Genomic DNA, 21,805 nt, shown 5'->3' with positions numbered 1-21,805 from the left:
TTAATTAACTAATTACTCAGTTTAATTATCTTTGACCGAATGACTAACTAATAAAAAATATTTTGATATTCAAGTGTTTAGAAAGTTCGAAACGTCGCCTTAGGTCTACAGCTTTATAGGCAACAATACAAAATGTAAATAACAAAAGCAAAATTCACAACAATAATCAGTTCTTCCACGAGGATAATAGCAACTAGAACATCCAGAAAGAGAACCAAAATAATGCACAGAGAAACCAATTAATAAAAAGAAAGACAGGCATATCTGATCTATTTATTAAATATACACATTGTAACCCAATTCTTGTTAATGAAATATTCTTGAAATCATTATGTGGGGAAGGCGATTAGCAATGGATCAGTGATGGGCATGTCTGTACACTCCTGGATTTCGACGGCATTTTTAGTGTATTCTGGAAGGAAGTTATTGAGATTACAATCTCTACAAACTATAGCAGAATCCAACAGCTGTCATAATTTGGCAACTAAAGTGTTTTGAAGATAGTCGCAATAGATATAATATTATTGATTTTTTATTTGTTTATTTTATAGCATCGGGCTATCTGCTGTATCCACCACGAGGAACAGAGCCCAGGATTTTAGTGTTTTAAATCCATAGACTTACCTCTGGTCCACCTATCAGTTAAAAATCTTTGTTTGCGGAAATATACAATAAACGTTCAGTTCATTCGGAATGTTTGTTTGTTTTGGAATTTCGCACAAAGCTACTCGAGGGCTATCTGTGCTAGCCGTCCCTAATTTAGCAGTGTAAGACAAGAGGGAAGGCAGCTAGTCATCACTACCCACCGCCAACTCTCGGGCTACTCTTTACCAACGAAAAGTGAGATTGACCGTCACATTATACGCCCCACCCCACGAGCATGTTTAGCGCGACGCGGGCGCTAACCCGCGACCCTCAAATTACGAGTCGCACGCCTTAACACGCTTGGCCATGCCGGGCCACCACTCGGAATGTTTTCAACCTTAACACGCTTGGCCATGCCGGGCCACCACTCGGAATGTTTTCAACCTTAACACGCTAGGCCGTGCCGGGCCACCACTCGGAATGTTTTCAACCTTAACACGCTAGGCCGTGCCGGGCCACCACTCGGAATGTTTTCAACCTTAACACGCTAGGCCGTGCCGGGCCACCACTCGGAATGTTTTCAACCTTAACACGCTAGGCCGTGCCGGGCCACCACTCGGAATGTTTTCAACCTTAACACGCTAGGCCGTGCCGGGCCACCACTCGGAATGTTTTCAACCTTAACACGCTTGGCCGTGCAGGGCCACCACTCGGAATGTTTTCAACCTTAACACGCTAGGCCGTGCCGGGCCACCACTCGGAATGTTTTCAACCTTAACACGCTAGGCCGTGCCGGGCCACCACTCGGAATGTTTTCAACCTTAACACGCTAGGCCGTGCCGGGCCACCACTCGGAATGTTTTCAACCTTAACACGCTTAGGCCGTGCCGGGCCACCACTCGGAATGTTTTCAACCTTAACACGCTAGGCCGTGCCGGGCCACCACTCGGAATGTTTTCAACCTTAACACGCTTGGCCGTGCCGGGCCACCACTCGGAATGTTTTCAACATGATTTGTTCTCACTATTATATTTCATTTAGCCCGGTGTAACGATTTCAAATTACCGGGGAGGACAAAATCGATTTCATCTTAACCCCCTTGATTTCAAACTACCCCTTCCCGATAAACTCGTTTTAACGGTTTGTTAAGATGCTAGACGTTCTTATCGCACTCAGTGTATGTAAAGGAAATTAATACATTAATAATAATGTAAAAAATTCGAATATTTATTATGTTCTATATCTCACGCTATCAATCACTCATTTTTATTTCAGTGCGCATAAAAATATATATAAAAATATTAATATGTATAAATTACAATATATTGAATGAAGACAGTATGTAGACCTTGTGGTCTGGCGAGGACGAGCCCTTAAAATACCTTTTATCATATATAAATCATCAATTTTAATAAAAGAAATAATAGGCCTTTTGCCTATTATCATGTACTTAGATATGTACTCAACACGCACTTCAAATACTAAAAGCAATCATTATGTTTGTCATTTTGGCGTTAGAAGAGGGGGTAATTTGAAATCAAGGGGGTAGTTTAAAATCGATTTCATGTTACTCCCCCGGTACTCTGAAAACGATTTCATATTACCGGGTGTAACTTGAAAACGGGGTAGTTTGAAATTGATACACCGGCATGAGCTGGTGGATAAGGCACTCGACTAGTAATCTTAGGGCTGCGGGCTCAAATCTCCGTCACACCAAACATGCTCGCCCTTTCAGCTGTGGAGGCGTTATAATGTTACGGTCAATCCACCTATTCGTTGGTAAAAGAGTAGCCCAAGAGTTGGCGGTGGGTGGTGATGACTAGCTGCCTTCCTTCTAGTTTTATACTATAAAATTAGGGACGACTAGCGCAGATAGCCCTCGAGAAGCTTTATGCGAAATTCAAGACAAACAAAAAACCATAATTCCATTTTTTTTATAGCCAAAACAATAGCTGTCTATCATACTTAGCTGGTAGCTTCTTTAACCCTGGTATCATAGCTGTGCAATAAGCCACATGCGCTGATTCCATCGCAGAGATCAAACCCAGAATTTTAGCGTTCCAAGCGCTAAGGACTCTCCTGGGCTGTCGGGGTTACCAAAAGCGCTAGTAACCGAACTATATAAATGCACGATTAAAAGTAGGCCTAAGATGGAGTTAACTGTCTTGACATCTATCACGACATGAACGTGTTTGCTGGGTGGGTGGGTGGATGGCGATACGAGGTGAACAGAGCACCTGATTACTAGTTCTCTCCACTTCAGATAAAGATACAGTTGCAGCATTGTAGTGTCGGGCGTCGGCCAGTCGCTACCGCGTACCTGTACATCATTACGGTGTTCACCAGTAGGTCGCGCAGTTGTTTAGGAAAGTTCTAGAAGGGGGTTACAGATCGATTCAACCACTGCTGGTACTTAAATAAAGGAAAAACACCTGGAGTGGCCTTCTACCCGGACTTGTCAGACGAGGTTTTTTTTTTAACTTTTCATTTATTTATATTTTATCTGCGTAAATCAACCACATCTATGGTTGAACGTCTGTGAGTTCGTTCTCATCAGAGGGCTGTCTGTGAAAATATCCAACTCCTTTGTTCCAGAGCATCGAAAATCTCCCGTTTAACAACTGCGAAAATTGAGAACCTGGATACGTGAATTAATTTGCTCGTCACGAAGATTAGAGGTTTTGAGTTGTTAATTGTGAGTGGATTTAATTTACGATGGGGAATCTATGGCTATGGAAAGATTGAGCTAAATCTACGTCAACCCAGAAAAAAATAAGAGAAACAGTTACAACTAGAGGACACGTCCTCATTTGTATGTCTTTGAATAAGCTTACAAACTGAGGACTGAGTTTGCCTGGACTGTCTTTCTTTGTATAATAATTAAGGAAAGCCAACGATGACTTTTCGAAACCCATGGAAGTTTTATTTTTGAAGTAAAAGTAGGCTTAATCTTTCCCTAACCTTGGGGTAGTCAGGACAAGTTATAGAGATTGAAGACGAAATAGTTTCATACAAAACAACCACTGAAAGAAAGAGTAAATTACTAGTGATATAGAAACGTGAATTAATATCAGAGTAACCATGAAAACTGATGAGATGAACAGTCATATAGAAACGTGAATTAATATCAGAGTATCCATGAAAACTGATGAGATTAACAGTCATATAGAAACGTGAATTAATATTAGAGTATCCATAAAAACTGATGAAATTAACAGTGATATAGAAACGTGAATTAATATCAGAGTATCCATGAAAACTGATGAGATTAACAGTCATATAGAAATGTGGACAATTCCACAGTAACCAGGGGAACAGACAATTAACAGTGATATAGAAACGTGGACAATTCCACAGTAACCAGAGGAACAGACAATTAACAGTGATATAGAAACGTGGACAATTCCACAGTAACCAGGGGAACAGACAATTAACAGTGATATAGAAACGTGGACAATTCCACAGTAACCAGGGGAACAGACAATTTAACAGTGATATAGAAACGTGGACAATTCCACAGTAACCAGGGGAACAGAGAATTAACAGTGATATAGAAACGTGAGTAGCGCAAAAGGTTTTCATGTTTGAAAATGTTATTATGTTTCACTTGCTAATTAATCGACCGACAGAAGGTACAGAAGATAACACGTGCCCAAGCAGGAAATAAAAGACTGTTGTTACCGTGGTAAGTGTAAATCTATCTGCAGCTTGTTGCAAATCTATATTTTTAGATTCGTGTTGTAAAAACTTGTTCAGTTCGTTGAGTGAGTTTATTTTACGCTAGAAGCCAGAGTTGTTTGGATCGTGAGAAATTACCAAAACGTTTCACAACATAGCTAAAACTTATTGGTCCTTATCGCCATGGGAACCAAAAATAATTGTTCAAGGGATCCGATAAGAAAGGAGTGCTAACAATATATTGATGTATTATCATTGTTTGAAATACTGTTATCCTGACAATGTGTGTCGGCTCGTTGTGTTGAAATGACGCCCGATTCTGTTCTGTTAACGTACTAGCAGAGACTATCAGGTACGTCTACTTAAGTAAAAAATGTACTTAAGTACTCAGTTTATGAATAATGTTATAGTTAAGATTTTCAAATTAACGAAATTCAGGTCCACTAGTAACGAAGGATTTAATTAAGCGTAAACCTCCAAGGAACGTTCCTACTGTAATGTGTTTTATCTCTTGGTAGACCGGCACAGCAAAATATACTAAATACAGATAACTTTAGTGATAGATAGATATGTATACAGACGGAGGAATGTAAGGATAGACAGAAAGACAGAAGGAAAATATATCGACAAATAGGTTAAGAGAAAATATTACCAAAGCTACACAAATAGGTTATAGAGCCATAAACAAACATAACAATATAAAGACGGATACATTTGAATTTCGTGCAAAGCTCCCCGAGTGCTATCTGCGCTAGCCGTCCTTAATTTAGCAGTGTATGATCAGAGGGAAGGCAGCTAATTATTACTACCCGCCGCCAACTCTTGGGCTACGCTTTTACCAACGAATAATGGAACTGACCTTCACACTTAACGCCCCCATGGCTTAAAGGGCGAGCATGTTTGGAGTTATGGGGATTCGAACCCGCGACTTTCAGATTACGAGTCAAGTGCTTTAACCACCTGGTCATGCCGGGCCGGACGGAAGGATATAAGAAGAGACAGAAAGACAAATTGAAATATGGATAGATATACAAATAGAGACACGGATAAATAAGCAAATGCAGTGAAACGAAAGACAGGGAATATAAGAACAGACAAAAAGTTCGACCGATGGATAGATAGATGAAATTTTAATGTTGATACAATGTTCGCACGAGGAAGGAAGAGTCGTCGCCTAGTTACAGTCTGTTTATACATTAGTCTTAAGGTATGATACATATAACGTAAATATTGTATGTGGCAGAGATACCTGTGTTCTGTTTAATATAGACCACTTTTACAGTAGACTGAGATGCGGAGTCACCTGTGTTCTGTTTAATATAGACCCACTTTTACAGTAGACTGAGATGCGGAGTCACCTGTGTTCTGTTTAATATAGACCCACTTTTACAGTAGACTGAGATGCGGAGTCACCTGTGTTCTGTTTAATATAGACCCACATTTACAGTAGATTGAAATGTGGAAAGTACCTGTGTTCCTGTTTAGTATAACCCACTTTTACAGCAAACTGAGATGCGGAGTCACCTGTGTTCTGTTTAATATAGACCCACTTTTACAGTAGATTGAAATGCGGAGTCACCTGTGTTCTGTTTAATATAGACCCACATTTACAGTAGATTGAAATGTGGAAAGTAGATGTGTCCTGTTTTGTTTAATATAGACCCACTTTTACAGTAGACTGAGATGCGGAGTCACATGTGTTCTGTTTAATATAGACCCACTTTTACAGTAGATTGAAATGTGGAGTCACCTGTATTCTGTTTAATATAGACCCACTTTTACAGTAGATTGAAATGTTAAAAGTAGATGTGTCCTGTTTAGTATAATCCCACTTTTACAGCAAATTGAGATGCGGAGTCACCTGTGTTCTGTTTAATATAGACCCACTTTTACAGTAGACTGAAATGTGGAAAGTAGATGTGTCCTGTTTAGTATAACTCCACTTTTACAACAAACTGAGATGCGGAGTCACCTGTATTCTGTTTAATATAGACCCACTTTGCAGTAGACTGTAGATGTCCTGGAGTATCCCACTTTACAGCAAATTGAGATGCGGAGTCACCTGTGTTTTGTTTAATATAGACCCACTTTTACAGTAGACTGAAATGTGGAAAGTAGATGTGTCCTGTTTAGTATAACCCCACTTTTACAGCAAACTGAGATGCGGAGTCACCTGTGTTCTGTTTAATATAGACCCACTTTTACAGATAGCTGACATGTGAAATTTTAGTTTAATTGTTACGCGCATCATAAAGTAACACAATAACAGTAGTTTTTAAACTGACATAATGAAGCCAAAATACCTGTCCACTTGAATAGTTCATCACTATTGTGAAACGTTTATTGGTTTTTAATCCTCGTATTAGACACTTTATTATGTATGTATACATGCACAGTACTGTTATGACTCACATTGATTAACTATTGTGCTCGAGACTTGTTAATATACTATAACAATTGTCATGTTTGCAATGAACAACCTCGTGCAGGTATTTAATTAAACAGAACAGATGGTCTGCGGGGTCACTGTCCTGATATGTGGTTCAAACACTCCTCACCTACTCTCGTGCAGAAACTTGTCTTGTCATAGTCCCAAGCGTTCTTTCTCCTCGCTTTACAAATAACCACTAAAATATAAGTTTGCTTTCATAGGTAACAATATTAGCAAACGGGTAGTTAATGTTTCTACCGGAAGGGTTGATTTTTTCTTTAAATCTAACAGGTATAACTGGATTTTTCTGGCCATGTTTTCAACATGCCAATGTGTATGGCGGTATATCGGTGTTTTTTAAGCACAAAACGTTCGATTTTACAATAATATTATAATGGCACTTCCAGGGTACTTTTGGGCACTATAACTGCTTATGTGTTCATTGAATTTTGCGCAAAGCTACTCGAGGGCTATCTGCGTTAGCCGTCCCTAGTTTAAAAGTGATATACTGGAGGAAGGCAACTAGTCAACATTAGTCTTGGGATACTCTTTTACAAATAAATAGCAGGATTGACTGGCACATCATAATGGCGCCAGGCTTGAGAGGGCGAGCTTGTTCGGTGACGAGATTCGATCCCACGACCCGCATTACTAGTCGAGCGCCCTAAGTCCCACTATTTGGCCAAACAAAAGCATTCCTAGAGTTGGTGATGGGTTGTTTAGTTTTTCGTGTTTATTTTTCCTTTACTATTCTATACGTTTTGTTCAGATAAATTTGTGTGAAATTTCGGAATTGTCTATTGTAAGTTTGTAGGAGGGAAAGCGTGTTAATAATGTAACGTCATGTCCGCTTAGAAATACAGCAATCACAGAGCACCTTCCGTCTTTATTTTAGCAGAATGCTGCATAATAGGCTATCAGCGTTCTGTCGACCAAGGGAAATCAAACTTTGAATTTTAGCGTTATATGTCTGTAAACGTACTCCTGATCCACTGGGGGATGGGGCAGATATTTTAGTTGGTCTGAATCCGTGCGTGAGAATTCGAAGAGAAATAAGGTCAGTGGTAGAAATAATGCTAATCATAGCTGTTATATATATGTGTCCTTAAGATATTTAAGTTTCGATATGTTTATATTATACCACGTGTCACTTTCATTATAATTGCGTCCTTTGAATATTTCGCAAATGTACCTTGTAACGGTCGATGCCCTTCAGTGGCTCAGCGAAACCCGTTGTGGACCAAGCAAAGGCACTCCATTGTTTATTATTACGTTTGAGATTGAGCCATATGTTGGGTCCACCGAGAGGAATCGTATGCCCCCCCCCCTCTCGATTCTAGCGATGTAAATCCATAAAATACCACTGTACAACCGGAAGACTTGTGCTTGAGAACAAACAAACCAATCACAAGTCAGCACAAGTGTTATCTTGTAGGGTTTGATGAGTATGTTTCTAAAGAAAATTGTTACTTAGTTTCAACAATAGAAACTAGCTTCTGGTTAGGAAGGTGTAGTTTTGATGTTTATACAAACCACGCTTCAGAAACGTTGAGATTATCACACGTAAATACCTAAACGAAACACCGAGTAAGATAACTAAATATTGTCGTTTTCTAATACAATTTCACCTACATTCCAATATTGTACATTGTAACGATAAACTCTCTCTCTTTCCATTACGTAAGCCCCCTAGTGGCTCAGCGGTATGTCTGCGAGCTTAAAACGCTAAAAACCGGGTTTCGATATCCGTGGTGGGCAGAGCACAGATAGCCCATTGTGTAGCTTTGTGCTTAATACAAAACAACAACAACCATTAAATAATATATATTTTATAGACATATATTACATAATATAACCATAGTATATAGTGGATGATTCCATATAAATTTTAATGGCAAACATTTATACTAAACAGCAGCCTGTGACGAAAACCTGCTGAACAAAGAAAACCATTCGAGTAATAATTTGTGTTCACCTTGAACCTCAAATTACAGTTCATATACAAGGTTAGGCGCCTAAGAAAAATAGCTGGTAATAGTTACAGGAAGGAAAAATAGTGAGATTCAAACCCTCTAAAACCACTCTTTACAAGAGACAACGGAGCAGACAGAAGTATCAGAAATAATGTATACTCAGAAACGATTGGGTGGACCCATGGGTCTTAACACCGTACACGTGTGTGTTATAATAGGTGGTGTCGTTACTATTTAGAATCCTAATAAATAAAAAGATTATAAGTCTTTATTCCAGCCAGGTAATAATAATAAATTACTCTTATCGGAATTATAATCAATCATTCGTGCGTGATCGCACGCTCTCATCAGGTGTATTTAATTACATTTGACCTTTTGGGCGCTGCATTTACACTGATGAGATGACTAACAAAAGACGAGAGTAAGGAAACACGAATAATAATAGTGAGTGTTCGATTTATGACGTATTAACACTAGAATTATTTGTATTGGATGTGTCGAGGAATAATTAGGTCAGCGGTTTCAAAGTTCCTTAACCCTCAAGATGAGCGGCCAAAAAAACGAAAATAAAACCAAAAGTAACGCGATTCCAAACTCAGTCTGTTTGCGCTTGTTTTTGTTAACTTTGTATTCATTAAACCCAATACCTCACGCGAACTTGGTGAACAGAACAGCGAATGATTACCTACGATGCCTGTTCACCATGAGAATCGTCCTTGGATGTTGTTTAGAAAAGATTTGATATTGTAAGTATGCAAATCACACGAAGCTCTACCAAAAACAAGCATGGTACGAGAGAAAACGCCACCTGGTGAAACTGGTTTCTTACAAAAGTCGCTTCGGCGTTCTAGTTCGTTTTGGAACATTGCTTTAGGCCTAATGATTTATTACTGACACTCGTTTATTGCGCCATTGTTGTACTAGTTGACCGAATTTTCGCCATTTAATTCGAGCGGTATTCACGTTTATAGCGTTAGGCTAAGCTGCTCCTGTTGTGGCCCTTACAGACATAATTCCTCGCTTCAAAATGCTCTAGGTAAGTAAGACTTTTAAAATATACATTATATGTCTTCTTGTGACCACTTTGTGAAGTGTTTGTGATATTTAGGTCTCTCGTAATTTCATTTATTTTTGACAAAATTCCAACGTTTTCTCATAAACAACTGTTACGCCAAACTGAACAACTCCAATGTGTAGATATATTTAGTTCGCTACTATTATTGAAAATGTCGGGAATTTTTATTTCGTCAGTGTCACTTAAAATGTGAACAACATGAGGCACTTATAATCTTCCAGTATCATTAAAAGTGTCAAAAATTTCAGTTAGAATATTTCTACTCGTGCAAAATGTAATGTTTTTCTTTGTTGTTAAGTGCAAAGCTAACACAATGGGCTATCTATGCTGTGCCCGCGAGTTTCTAGCGTTATGAGCCCTCAAACGCATCATTGAGTCGCTTGGACAGTCACTGATCGTTGAGCTATTGAGTTTGATTTTAATTAATTATTGTCATGAATGTCCTTACTATTCTTAAAACATTTTGTCTTTTTGAAGTTAAGCACGAAGCTACACAATGTGCTACGTGTGCTCTGTCCACCATGGTTATCGAAACCCGGTTTCAAGCGGTGTGAGTCCGCGGACATACCTCTGTGCCACTGTGGGGCTATTTTTAAAAAGGATATTGTGAGCTAATCATGTTGAACGTTTTATCTTTAATTAATTCAGAAAAATATCCACTCAGTTCTGATTTATTTTGATCGGTTTGATTTGTCTTGAACTTCACGCAAAGCTACACGAGGGCTATCTGCGCTAGCTGTCCCTAATTTTGCAGAGTAAGACTAGAGGGAAGGCAGCTAGTCATCACCACCCACCACCAACTCTTTTACCAACGAATAGTGGGATTGGCCGTAACATTATAACGCCCCCACGGCTGAAAGGCCGAGTGTGTTTGGAGTTATGGAGATTCGAACCCGCGACCCTCAGATTACGAGTCGAGTACCTTAACCACCAGGTCATGATGGTTCGATTTAAATTTGATTTCACGAGACAACTGGTAAACACAGTCTCGATAACCTAACCTCACAAGTTCGCTTACAGTGATGAATGTACGTTCTGCGAGTCGCCCTTCTCACCTTCACATTTCTTATCCTAACTGGATTTTAGTGAGTTGATAAAGGTGGTTCCTCGCGTTTGTGGGCGGTTGGTAACGTACAGGATTATTTACTTGTTTACTTGTTACGCGCATTCGCGGAGAGCCACACAAGGGCCTATATATGCTAGCCGTCGCTAATTTCGAAATTACAGTTAACATCACCCAGCGACAATCTTGGGGTACTCTAATGGATTTCGACTATCACTCTTATATGTCCAACCCAACGACCTTCAAATGCGAAGTGTGATTTTACGGAAACGGAACGCGAACTATAGAGCCTCAGATTCACAGTCCCACACAATAACCATGCTCGGGCTATAAAAACGTAAAATGAAACACAAATACACATAGATTAAGAATACAACGCAAATGATCTGGTTTATAGATTTGGCTTGGTAAAGCTTCGAGATTTAATTGGAAAACTAGAATAAAAAAAATGATATAAATATAGGATGGGCGAATGTATTCCTGCTTGTCTAGTTTAGAACACTAATCCACTAACTCACTATAACTGTCAAGCTCACCAGAAGTGACGTTTTCTCACAGCGTGAGAACTTTGAAGTGCGTCAGTAATGATCATAGGAAGTCCACTCAAACAGTTTTATATGCTAAAGCATCATGAAAATAGAGGGAACGTTCCGGAAACGATACGTTTTTTTTTGTGGTTTTTTTTCTGATGCATAAAGAGGCGGATATTCTTTGACGTGTCTGCACTGGTGCACTTAAATAGAAATATCAGTGCGATTTTTGAAATGTTTTTTTGGCATTAAATACAAGTGTCTGTTAATGTGCTGCTAGTTCTAAATCTGCCTTCGAAACATACAGCTTCCCTTTTTTCAGCCAGTCGCGGCTACTACTGTTTTAATTAAATAGAAATCGGATAATATGTGTTTGTGCGAAAAAATAGAGTAAGTATTTTGAAAATAACGACGCTAGGGTGCACACATCATATTGCTTTTGTCAGTGTGTTTCATAGCAAAACCACATTGAGATATCTGCTGTGTCCGCCGTGGGACTCCAACTCAGGATTTCAGCGTGGTCTTTCCGCTGTCTTTCAGAGGGCTTATCATATTACGCATTCGATTCTACAAATCTGAGCGACCCAGGTAAACCATTGAAGTACTTCATTATAGAATCTATACACACATAAGGCATATAAATACATATGTAGACAGCTTGGCTCTATAGAGACGTTCCTGATCACTTCAGTTCAACAGAAACCTTGTTTGATAAAAGTAGATGATAAAACAAGCAAGGAGAGAAACAAGGAGAAAGACGGATAAAAAAGCGTCCTATAGAAACTCACGTGAAAATATCTTCGTGAATTTCCCTTTCTCTTGGTTGTTTTTAGAGTAAAGCCACATCGACTATCCGCTATGTCTATCACGAGACATCGAATCCGGAATTTAGAGCTGTACATTCGTAAACTTACTGCTATCCCACGAGGGGACTTTTTCTCGAAGCAATTGTCAGTACCGATACGGCTTTGGATGTCGTGTTAATCGAATTATGAGCAATACATAACAACATTTCATTGTTGTAACTTGGCAATCAAACAAAGCGATGTGGACGAAGACTGGTTAACTGTATTAGTACACGTAAAAAAAGAGGCCTGACAACTTGGTATTCGTGAGTTGAACAAGATACCACGATCTTGTACGTCACAAAATTTTAATAACTTTCCTTATCAGAAACGTTATCCTTAACGTTTTCTTCTGGTATGTGAAACTTCGAGTGAATAGAGGGTAAACAATTATATACAAAAGAACACCATGGACTCTTTCACCTGCATGCTGCAGAAAAAAGCTCGTTGAATGTTACTTGAATCTCACTGAATAATAGGATGTTCATTCTTAAAAGGTAAGAGGTTATATACTTAGTTTTTAAAATAACTATTTACAATGACAGTAGCATTTATTCAAGTTCTTTAGTGAAATTAGAGTAAACCAAATCATCAGTCACATTTAGTCAAGTTCTTAAGTGAAACTACAGTAAACCAAATCTTCAGTCACATTTAGTCACGTTCTTTAATCAAACTACAATAAAATAAATCATCAGTCACATTAGTCACGTTCTTTAATCAAACTACAATAAAACAAATCATCAGTCACATTTAGTCAAGTTCTTAAGTGAAACTACAGTAAACCAAATCTTCAGTCACATTTAGTCACGTTCTTTAATCAAACTACAATAAAATAAATCATCAGTCACATTTAGTCAAGTTCTTTAGTGAAACTACAGTAAAACAAATCATCTGCCACATTTAGTTATTTACTAAAACTAGAGTAAACCAAATCATCAGTCACATTTAGTCACGTTCTTTAATCAAACTATAATTAAACAAATCATCAGTCACATTTAGTCAAGTTCTTAAGTGAAACTACAGTAAACCAAATCATCAGCCACATTTAGTCACGTTCTTTAATCAAACTACAATAAAACAAATCATCAGTCACATTTAGTCAAGTTCTTTAGTGAAACTACAATAAAACAAATCATCAGTCACATTTAGTCACGTTCTTTAATCAAACTACAATAAAACAAATCATCAGTCACATTTAGTCAAGTTCTTAAGTGAAACTACAGTAAACCAAAACTTCAGTCACATTTAGTCACGTTCTTTAATCAAACTACAATAAAATAAATCATCAGTCACATTTAGTCACGTTCTTTAATCAAACTACAATAAAACAAATCATCAGTCACATTTAGTCAAGTTCTTAAGTGAAACTACAATAAAACAAATCATCAGCCACATTTAGTTAAGTTCTTTAGTGAAACTACAGTAAAACAAATCATCAGCCACATTTAGTCACGTTCTTTACTGAAACTACAGTAAAACAAATCATCAGTCACATTTAGTCACGTTCTTTAGTGAAACTACAGTAAAACATATCATCAGCCACATTTAGTCACGTTCTTTAGTGAAACTACAGTAAAACAAATCATCAGTCACATTTAGTCAAGTTCTTAAGTGAAACTACAGTAAACCAAATCATCAGTCACATTTAGTCACGTTCTTTAATCAAACTACAATAAAACAAATCATCAGTCACATTTAGTCAAGTTCTTAAGTGAAACTACAGTAAACCAAAACTTCAGTCACATTTAGTCACGTTCTTTAATCAAACTACAATAAAATAAATCATCAGTCACATTTAGTCACGTTCTTTAATCAAACTACAGTAAAACAAATCATTAGTCACATTTAGTCAAGTTCTTTACTGAAACTACAGTAAAACAAATCATCAGTCACATTTAGTCACGTTCTTTACTGAAACTACAGTAAAACAAATCATCAGTCATATTTAGTCACGTTCTTTAATCAAACTACAGTAAAACAAATCATCTGCCACATTTAGTCAAGTTCTTTACTGAAACTACAGTAAAACAAATCATCTGCCACATTTAGTCAAGTTCTTTACTAAAACTACAGTTAAACAAATCATCAGTCACATTTAGACAAGTTCTTCACTGAAACTACAGTAAATCAAATCACCAGTCACATTTAGTTAAGTTCTTTATGAAACTACAGTAAAACAAATCATCAGTCACATTTAGTCAAGTTCTTTAATCAAACTACAGTAAAACAAATCATCTGTCACATTTAGTCAAGTTCTTTACTGAAATTACGACAAATTTAAAGTAATATTGATAACAACTTCATTCAATCGAAGTAAATATCTTATCTTGAGATCTGATCAGTAAAACGTTTAATTCAATCAACAGGTACCTTTATTTTTTGTATACGATATATGAAAAAATAATGATTATATTTAGTGGACCTCCCCCTGTGGTGCAGTAGTGAGTGTCTCGGCTTATAATGCTAAACTGGGTTTTGGCACCTGTAATGGGAGGTACCCAGATGGCTCATTTTGTAACATTCGGTTTAAAACAATTCGCGTGTCATCATTCATATAATTTATATAAATTTATGAAAGAACACTGGGCGTAGCCTATTTGTTAGCGTACCCAAAATGTGGATTAGATCATTCATCTCCATTAAAAACGTGCTCTCTATTGAGTGGTATGTCAGAGTTAGTTCAAGAGCTATGTGGCGGTGTGCGCTATTGACCAATTGCCTTCTGACCAGCCTATCATTTCTCCATTAGGGATACCTATGGGGAAATAATACTTGTTAAAGTTTGTGCGAAGCTGTCTAACGAACAATAAGCTGGCTATCACGGGATAATTTGTTTTGGGTGTGTGGAAATTCTTATTAAAGTACGTACAAATTAAGCGACTCCAGTTATAGATACGGAAGCGTATTGGATAGCACCAGCAAAACTATGATGTTTTCTTTACATACATATAACATAAGCGAAACGCCATGATAACAATGGACATCTTACTTAAATAACGAAGTGTTGACTGTAGAAGCGAAACGTTAAGGTAACGACCAGCGTTTTATATGAATTATTAAATAGTTAACTGTTGACTGTAGAAGCGAAACGTTATGGTAACGACCAGCGTTTTATATGAATTATTAAATAGTTAACTGTTGACTGTAGAAGCGAAACGTTATGGTAACGACCAGCGTTTTATATGAATTATTAAATAGTTAACTGTTGACTGTAGAAGCGAAACGTTATGGTAACGACCAGCGTTTTATATGAATTATTAAATAGTTAACTGTTGACTGTAGAAGCGAAACGTTATGGTAACGACCAGCGTTTTATATGAATTATTAAATAGTTAACTGTTGACTGTAGAAGCGAAACGTTATGGTAACGACCAGCGTTTTATATGAATTATTAAATAGTTAGCTGTTGATTGTAGAAGCGAAACGTTATGGTAACGGCCAGCGTTTTATATGAATTATTAAATAGTTAACTGTTGACTGTAGAAGCGAAACGTTATGGTAACGACCAGCGTTTTATATAAATTATTAAATAGTTAACTGTTGACTGTAGAAGCGAAACGTTATGGTAACGACCAGCGTTTTATATGAATTATTAAATAGTTAGCTGTTGATTGTAGAAGCGAAACGTTATGGTAACGACCAGCGTTTTATATGAATTATTAAATAGTTAACTGTTGACTGTAGAAGCGAAACGTTATGGTGAAGATGCACATCGTATTTCAATTATTAACTGTTGAATATATGAGCGAAACGTCACGATGATGAGCAGGATGGATGACAACGTTACCTGATGAATTCATGACGTTTGCAAATTGTGTTTCAATTAATAAAATATTTTAATAATGAATATATGTGTGTATGTGTGTGTATTTGGTTCTTTTGGTTTGATTTTATTCGCTCCAGTACTGTTTGCACTAGCCGACTCTAATTTATCAGTGAAAGACTAAAAAGAAGGCAGCTAATAACTACCACCTACAGTCAATTATTGTCTATCGTTTAGCAAAGGTAACTGTTCAGTTGATTCATATATTGTACTTATAACAATATCTAGACGTTGGTGAGTCGTGCTCTTAAATTGGGTGTACTTTGTTCACCACTCGATACCAGCACTCGTATATCTATAAATAAAGAAACTGTTAATAGGTAAAGCTGTTACTTGTATTTCTATATAAAACTGTTACTTGTATTTCTATATAGAAACTGTAAGTCAGTAAAGCTGTTACTTGTATTTCTATATAGAAACTGTAAGTCAGTAAAGCTGTTACTTGTATTTCTATATAAAACTGTTACTTGTATTTCTATATAGAAACTGTAAGTGAGTAAAACTGTTACTTGTATTTCTATATAGAAACTGTAAGTCAGTAAAGCTGTTACTTGTATTTCTATATAAAACTGTTACTTGTATTTCTATATAGAAACTGTAAGTGAATAAAACTGTTACTTGTATTTCTATATAGAAACTGTAAGTGAATAAAACTGTTACTTGTATTTCTATATAGAAACTGTCAGTGAGTAAAACTGTTACTTGTATTTCTATATAGAAACTGTCACTGAGTAAAACTGTTACTTGTATCTCTATATAGAAACTGTCAGTGAGTAAAACTGTTACTTGTATTTCCACATATAAACTGTCAGTGAGTAAAACTGTTACTTGTATTTCTATATATAAACTGTCAGTGAGTAAAACTGTTACTTGTATTTCTATATATAAACTGTCAGTGAGTAAAACTGTTGCTTGTATTTCTATATAGAAACTGTAAGTGAATAAAACTGTTACTTGTATTTCTATATAGAAACTGTCAGTGAGTAAAACTGTTACTTGTATTTCTATATAGAAACTGTCACTGAGTAAAACTGTTACTTGTATCTCTATATAGAAACTGTCAGTGAGTAAAACTGTTACTTGTATTTCCACATATAAACTGTCAGTGAGTAAAACTGTTACTTGTATTTCTATATATAAACTGTCAGTGAGTAAAACTGTTACTTGTATTTCTATATATAAACTGTCAGTGAGTAAAACTGTTGCTTGTATTTCTATATAGAAACTGTCAGTGAGTAAAACTGTTACTTGTATTTCTATATAGAAACTGTCAGTGAGTAAAACTGTTACTTGTATTTCTATATATAAACTGTCAGTGAGTAAAACTGTTACTTGTATTTCTATATAGAAACTGTCAGTGAGTAAAGCTGTTACTTGTATTTCTATATAGAAACTGTCAGTGAGTAAAGCTGTTACTTGTATTTCTATATAGAAACTGTCAGTAAGTATAACTGTTACTTGTATTTCTATATAGAAACTGTCAGTGAGTAAAACTGTTACTTGTATCTCTATATAGAAACTGTCAGTGAGTAAAACAGTTACTTGTATCTCTATATAGAAACTGTCAGTGAGTAAAACTGTTACTTGTATCTCTATATAGAAACTGTCAGTGAGTAAAACTGTTACTACTAGTATTTCTATATATAAACTGTCAGTGAGTAAAACTGTTACTTGTATTTCTATATATAAACTGTCAGTGAGTAAAACTGTTACTTGTATTTCTATATATAAACTGTCAGTGAGTAAAACTGTTACTTGTATTTCTATATAGAAACTGTCAGTGAGTAAAACTGTTACTTGTATTTCTATATATAAACTGTCAGTGAGTAAAACTGTTACTTGTATCTCTATGTAGAAACTGTCAGTGAGTAAAACTGTTACTTGTATCTCTATATAGAAACTGTCAGTGAGTAAAACTGTTACTTGTATCTCTATATAAAAACTGTCAGTGAGTAAAACTGTTACTTGTATTTCTATATATAAACTGTCAGTGAGTAAAACTGTTACTTGTATTTCTATATATAAACTGTCAGTGAGTAAAACTGTTACTTGTATTTCTATATATAAACTGTCAGTGAGTAAAACTGTTACTTGTATTTCTATATAGAAACTGTCAGTGAGTAAAACTGTTACTTGTATTTCTATATATAAACTGTCAGTGAGTAAAACTGTTACTTGTATCTCTATGTAGAAACTGTCAGTGAGTAAAACTGTTACTTGTATCTCTATATAGAAACTGTCAGTGAGTAAAACTGTTACTTGTATCTCTATATAGAAACTGTCAGTGAGTAAAACTGTTACTTGTATCTCTATATATAAACTGTCAGTGAGTAAAACTGTTACTTGTATCTCTATATAGAAACTGTCAGTGAGTAAAACTGTTACTTGTATCTCTATATAGAAACTGTCAGTGAGTAAAACTGTTACTTGTATCTCTATATAGAAACTGTAAGTGAGTAAAACTGTTACTTGTATTTCTATATAGAAACTGTCAGAGAGTAAAACTGATACTTGTATTTCTATATAGAAACTGTCAGTGAGTAAAACTGTTACTTGTATTTCTATGTAGAAACTGTCAGTGAGTAAACCTGTTACTTGTATTTCTATATATAAACTGTCAGTGAGTAAAACTGTTACTTGTATTTCTATATAGAAACTGTCAGTGAGTAAAGTTGTTACTTGTATTTCTGCATAGAAACTGTCAGTGAGTAAAACTGTTACTTGTATTTTTAGAAACTGTCAGAGAGTAAAACTGTTACTTGTATATGTATATAGAAACTGTCAGAGAGTAAAACTGTTACTTGTATCTCTATATAGAAACTGTCAGTGAGTAAAACTGTTACTTGTATCTCTATATAGAAACTGTCAGTGAGTAAAACTGTTACTTGTATTTCTATATAGAAACTGTCAGTGAGTAAAGTTGTTACTTGTATTTCTGCATAGAAACTCTCAGTGAGTAAAACTGTTACTTGTATTTCTATAAACAAACTGTCAGAGAGTAAAACTGTTACTTGTATTTCTATATATAAACTGTCAGTGAGTAAAACTGTTACTTGTATCTCTATATAGAAACTGTCAGTGAGTAAAACTGTTACTTGTATTTCTATATACAAACTGTCAGTGAGTAAAACTGTTACTTGTATTGCTATATATAAACTGTCAGTGAGTAAAACTGTTACTTGTATTTCTATATATAAACTGTCAGTGAGTAAAACTGTTACTTGTATTTCTATATATAAACTGTCAGTGAGTAAAACTGTTACTTGTATTTCTATATATATACTGTCAGTGAGTAAAACTGTTACTTGTATTTCTATATAGAAATTGTCAGTGAGTAAAACTGTTACTTGTATTTCTATATACAAACTGTCAGAGAGTAAAACTGTAACTTGTATTTCTATATAGAAACTGTCAGAGAGTAAAACTGATACTTGTATTTCTATATAGAAACTGTCAGTGAGTAAAACTGTTACTTGTATTTCTATGTAGAAACTGTCAGTGAGTAAACCTGTTACTTGTATTTCTATATATAAACTGTCAGTGAGTAAAACTGTTACTTGTATTTCTGCATAGAAACTGTCAATGAGTAAAACTGTTACTTGTATTTCTATATAGAAACTGTCAGTGAGTAAAGTTGTTACTTGTATTTCTGCATAGAAACTGTCAGTGAGTAAAACTGTTACTTGTATTTCTATATACAAACTGTCAGAGAGTAAAACTGTTACTTGTATTTCTATATAGAAACTGTCAGAGAGTAAAACTGTTACTTGTATCTCTATATAGAAACTGTCAGTGAGTAAAACTGTTACTTGTATCTCTATATAGAAACCGTCAGTGAGTAAAACTGTTACTTGTATTTCTATATAGAAACTGTCAGTGAGTAAAGTTGTTACTTGTATTTCTGCATAGAAACTGTCAGTGAGTAAAACTGTTACTTGTATTTCTATATAGAAACTGTCAGAGAGTAAAACTGTTACTTGTATCTCTATATAGAAACTGTCAGTGAGTAAAACTGTTACTTGTATCTCTATATAGAAACTGTAAGTGAGTAAAACTGTTACTTGTATTTCTATATAGAAACTGTCAGTGAGTAAAACTGTTACTTGTATCTCTATATAGAAACTGTCAGTGAGTAAAACTGTTACTTGTATCTCTATATAGAAACTGTCAGTGAGTAAAACTGTTACTTGTATCTCTATATAGAAACTGTCAGTGAGTAAAACTGTTACTTGTATTGCTATATATAAACTGTCAGTGAGTAAAACTGTTACTTGTATTTCTATATAGAAACTGTCAGTGAGTAAACCTGTTACTTGTATTTCTATATATAAACTGTCAGTGAGTAAAACTGTTACTTGTATTTCTATATAGAAACTGTCAGTGAATAAAACTGTTACTTGTATCTCCATATAGAAACTGTCAGTGAGTAAAACTGTTACTTGTATTTCTATATAGAAACTGTCAGTGAATAAAACTGTTACTTGTATCTCCATATAGAAACTGTCAGTGAGTAAAACTGTTACTTGTATTTCTATATAGAAACTGTCAGTGAGTAAAACTGTTACTTGTATCTCCATATAGAAACTATCAGTGAGTAAAACTGTTACTTGTATCTCTATATAGAAACTGTAAGTGAGTAAAACTGTTACTTGTATTTCTATATAGAAACTGTCAGTGAGTAAAACTGTTACTTGTATCTCTATATAGAAACTGTCAGTGAGTAAAACTGTTACTTGTATCTCTATATAGAAACTGTCAGTGAGTAAAACTGTTACTTGTATTGCTATATATAAACTGTCAGTGAGTAAAACTGTTACTTGTATTTCTATATAGAAACTGTCAGTGAGTAAACCTGTTACTTGTATTTCTATATATAAACTGTCAGTGAGTAAAACTGTTACTTGTATTTCTATATAGAAACTGTCAGTGAATAAAACTGTTACTTGTATCTCCATATAGAAACTGTCAGTGAGTAAAACTGTTACTTGTATTTCTATATAGAAACTGTCAGTGAATAAAACTGTTACTTGTATCTCCATATAGAAACTGTCGGTGAGTAAAACTGTTACATGTATTTCTATATAGAAACTGTCAGTGAGTAAAACTGTTACTTGTATCTCCATATAGAAACTATCAGTGAGTAAAACTGTTACTTGTATTTCTATATATAAACTGTCAGTGAGTAAAACTGTTACTTGTATTTCTATATATATACTGTCAGTGAGTAAAACTGTTACTTGTATCTCTATATAGAAACTGTCAGTGAGTAAAACTGTTACTTGTATCTCTATATAGAAACTGTCAGTGAGTAAAACTGTTACTTGTATCTCCATATAGAAACTGTCAGTGAGTAAAACTGTTACTTGTATCTCCATATAGAAACTGTCAGTGAGTAAAACTGTAACTTGTATTTCTATATATAAACTGTCAGTGAGTAAAGCTGTTACTTGTTTTTCTATATAGAAACTGTCAGTGAGTAAAACTGTTACTTGTATCTCTATATAGAAACTGTCAGTGAGTAAAACTGTTACTTGTATCTCTATATAGAAACTGTGAGTGAGTAAAACTGTTACTTGTATTTCTATATATAAACTGTCAGTGAGTAAAACTGTTACTTGTATTTCTATATAGAAACTGTGAGTGAGTAAAACTGTTACTTGTATTTCTATATATAAACTGTCAGTGAGTAAAACTGTTACTTGTATTTCTATATATAAACTGTCAGTGAGTAAAACTGTTACTTGTATCTCTATATATAAACTGTCAGTGAATAAAACTGTTACTTCTATTTGTATATAGAAA

General features: G+C 35.4%; 1 protein-coding gene across 1 annotated transcript in view; it reads left to right on the top strand.

Moving 5' to 3' along the window:
* Window positions 1-12,230: 12,230 nt before the first annotated feature.
* Window positions 12,231-21,805, top strand: part of LOC143251784 (uncharacterized) — a 72,978-nt gene continuing 63,403 nt past the window's right edge. The window contains exon 1 of the mRNA XM_076503027.1: window positions 12,231-12,677. Coding sequence (XP_076359142.1) covers window positions 12,661-12,677 — 17 coding nt within the window. The 5' untranslated portion in view covers window positions 12,231-12,660. The remainder of the gene's footprint in view (window positions 12,678-21,805) is intronic.

The sequence above is a fragment of the Tachypleus tridentatus genome, chromosome 6, assembly GCF_004210375.1.
Source record: "Tachypleus tridentatus isolate NWPU-2018 chromosome 6, ASM421037v1, whole genome shotgun sequence".
NCBI classification, from domain to species: Eukaryota; Metazoa; Arthropoda; class Merostomata; order Xiphosura; family Limulidae; genus Tachypleus; species Tachypleus tridentatus.
The sequence above is the reverse complement of the archived record's forward strand: the minus strand, read 5'-3'. Positions and strand labels throughout refer to the sequence as shown.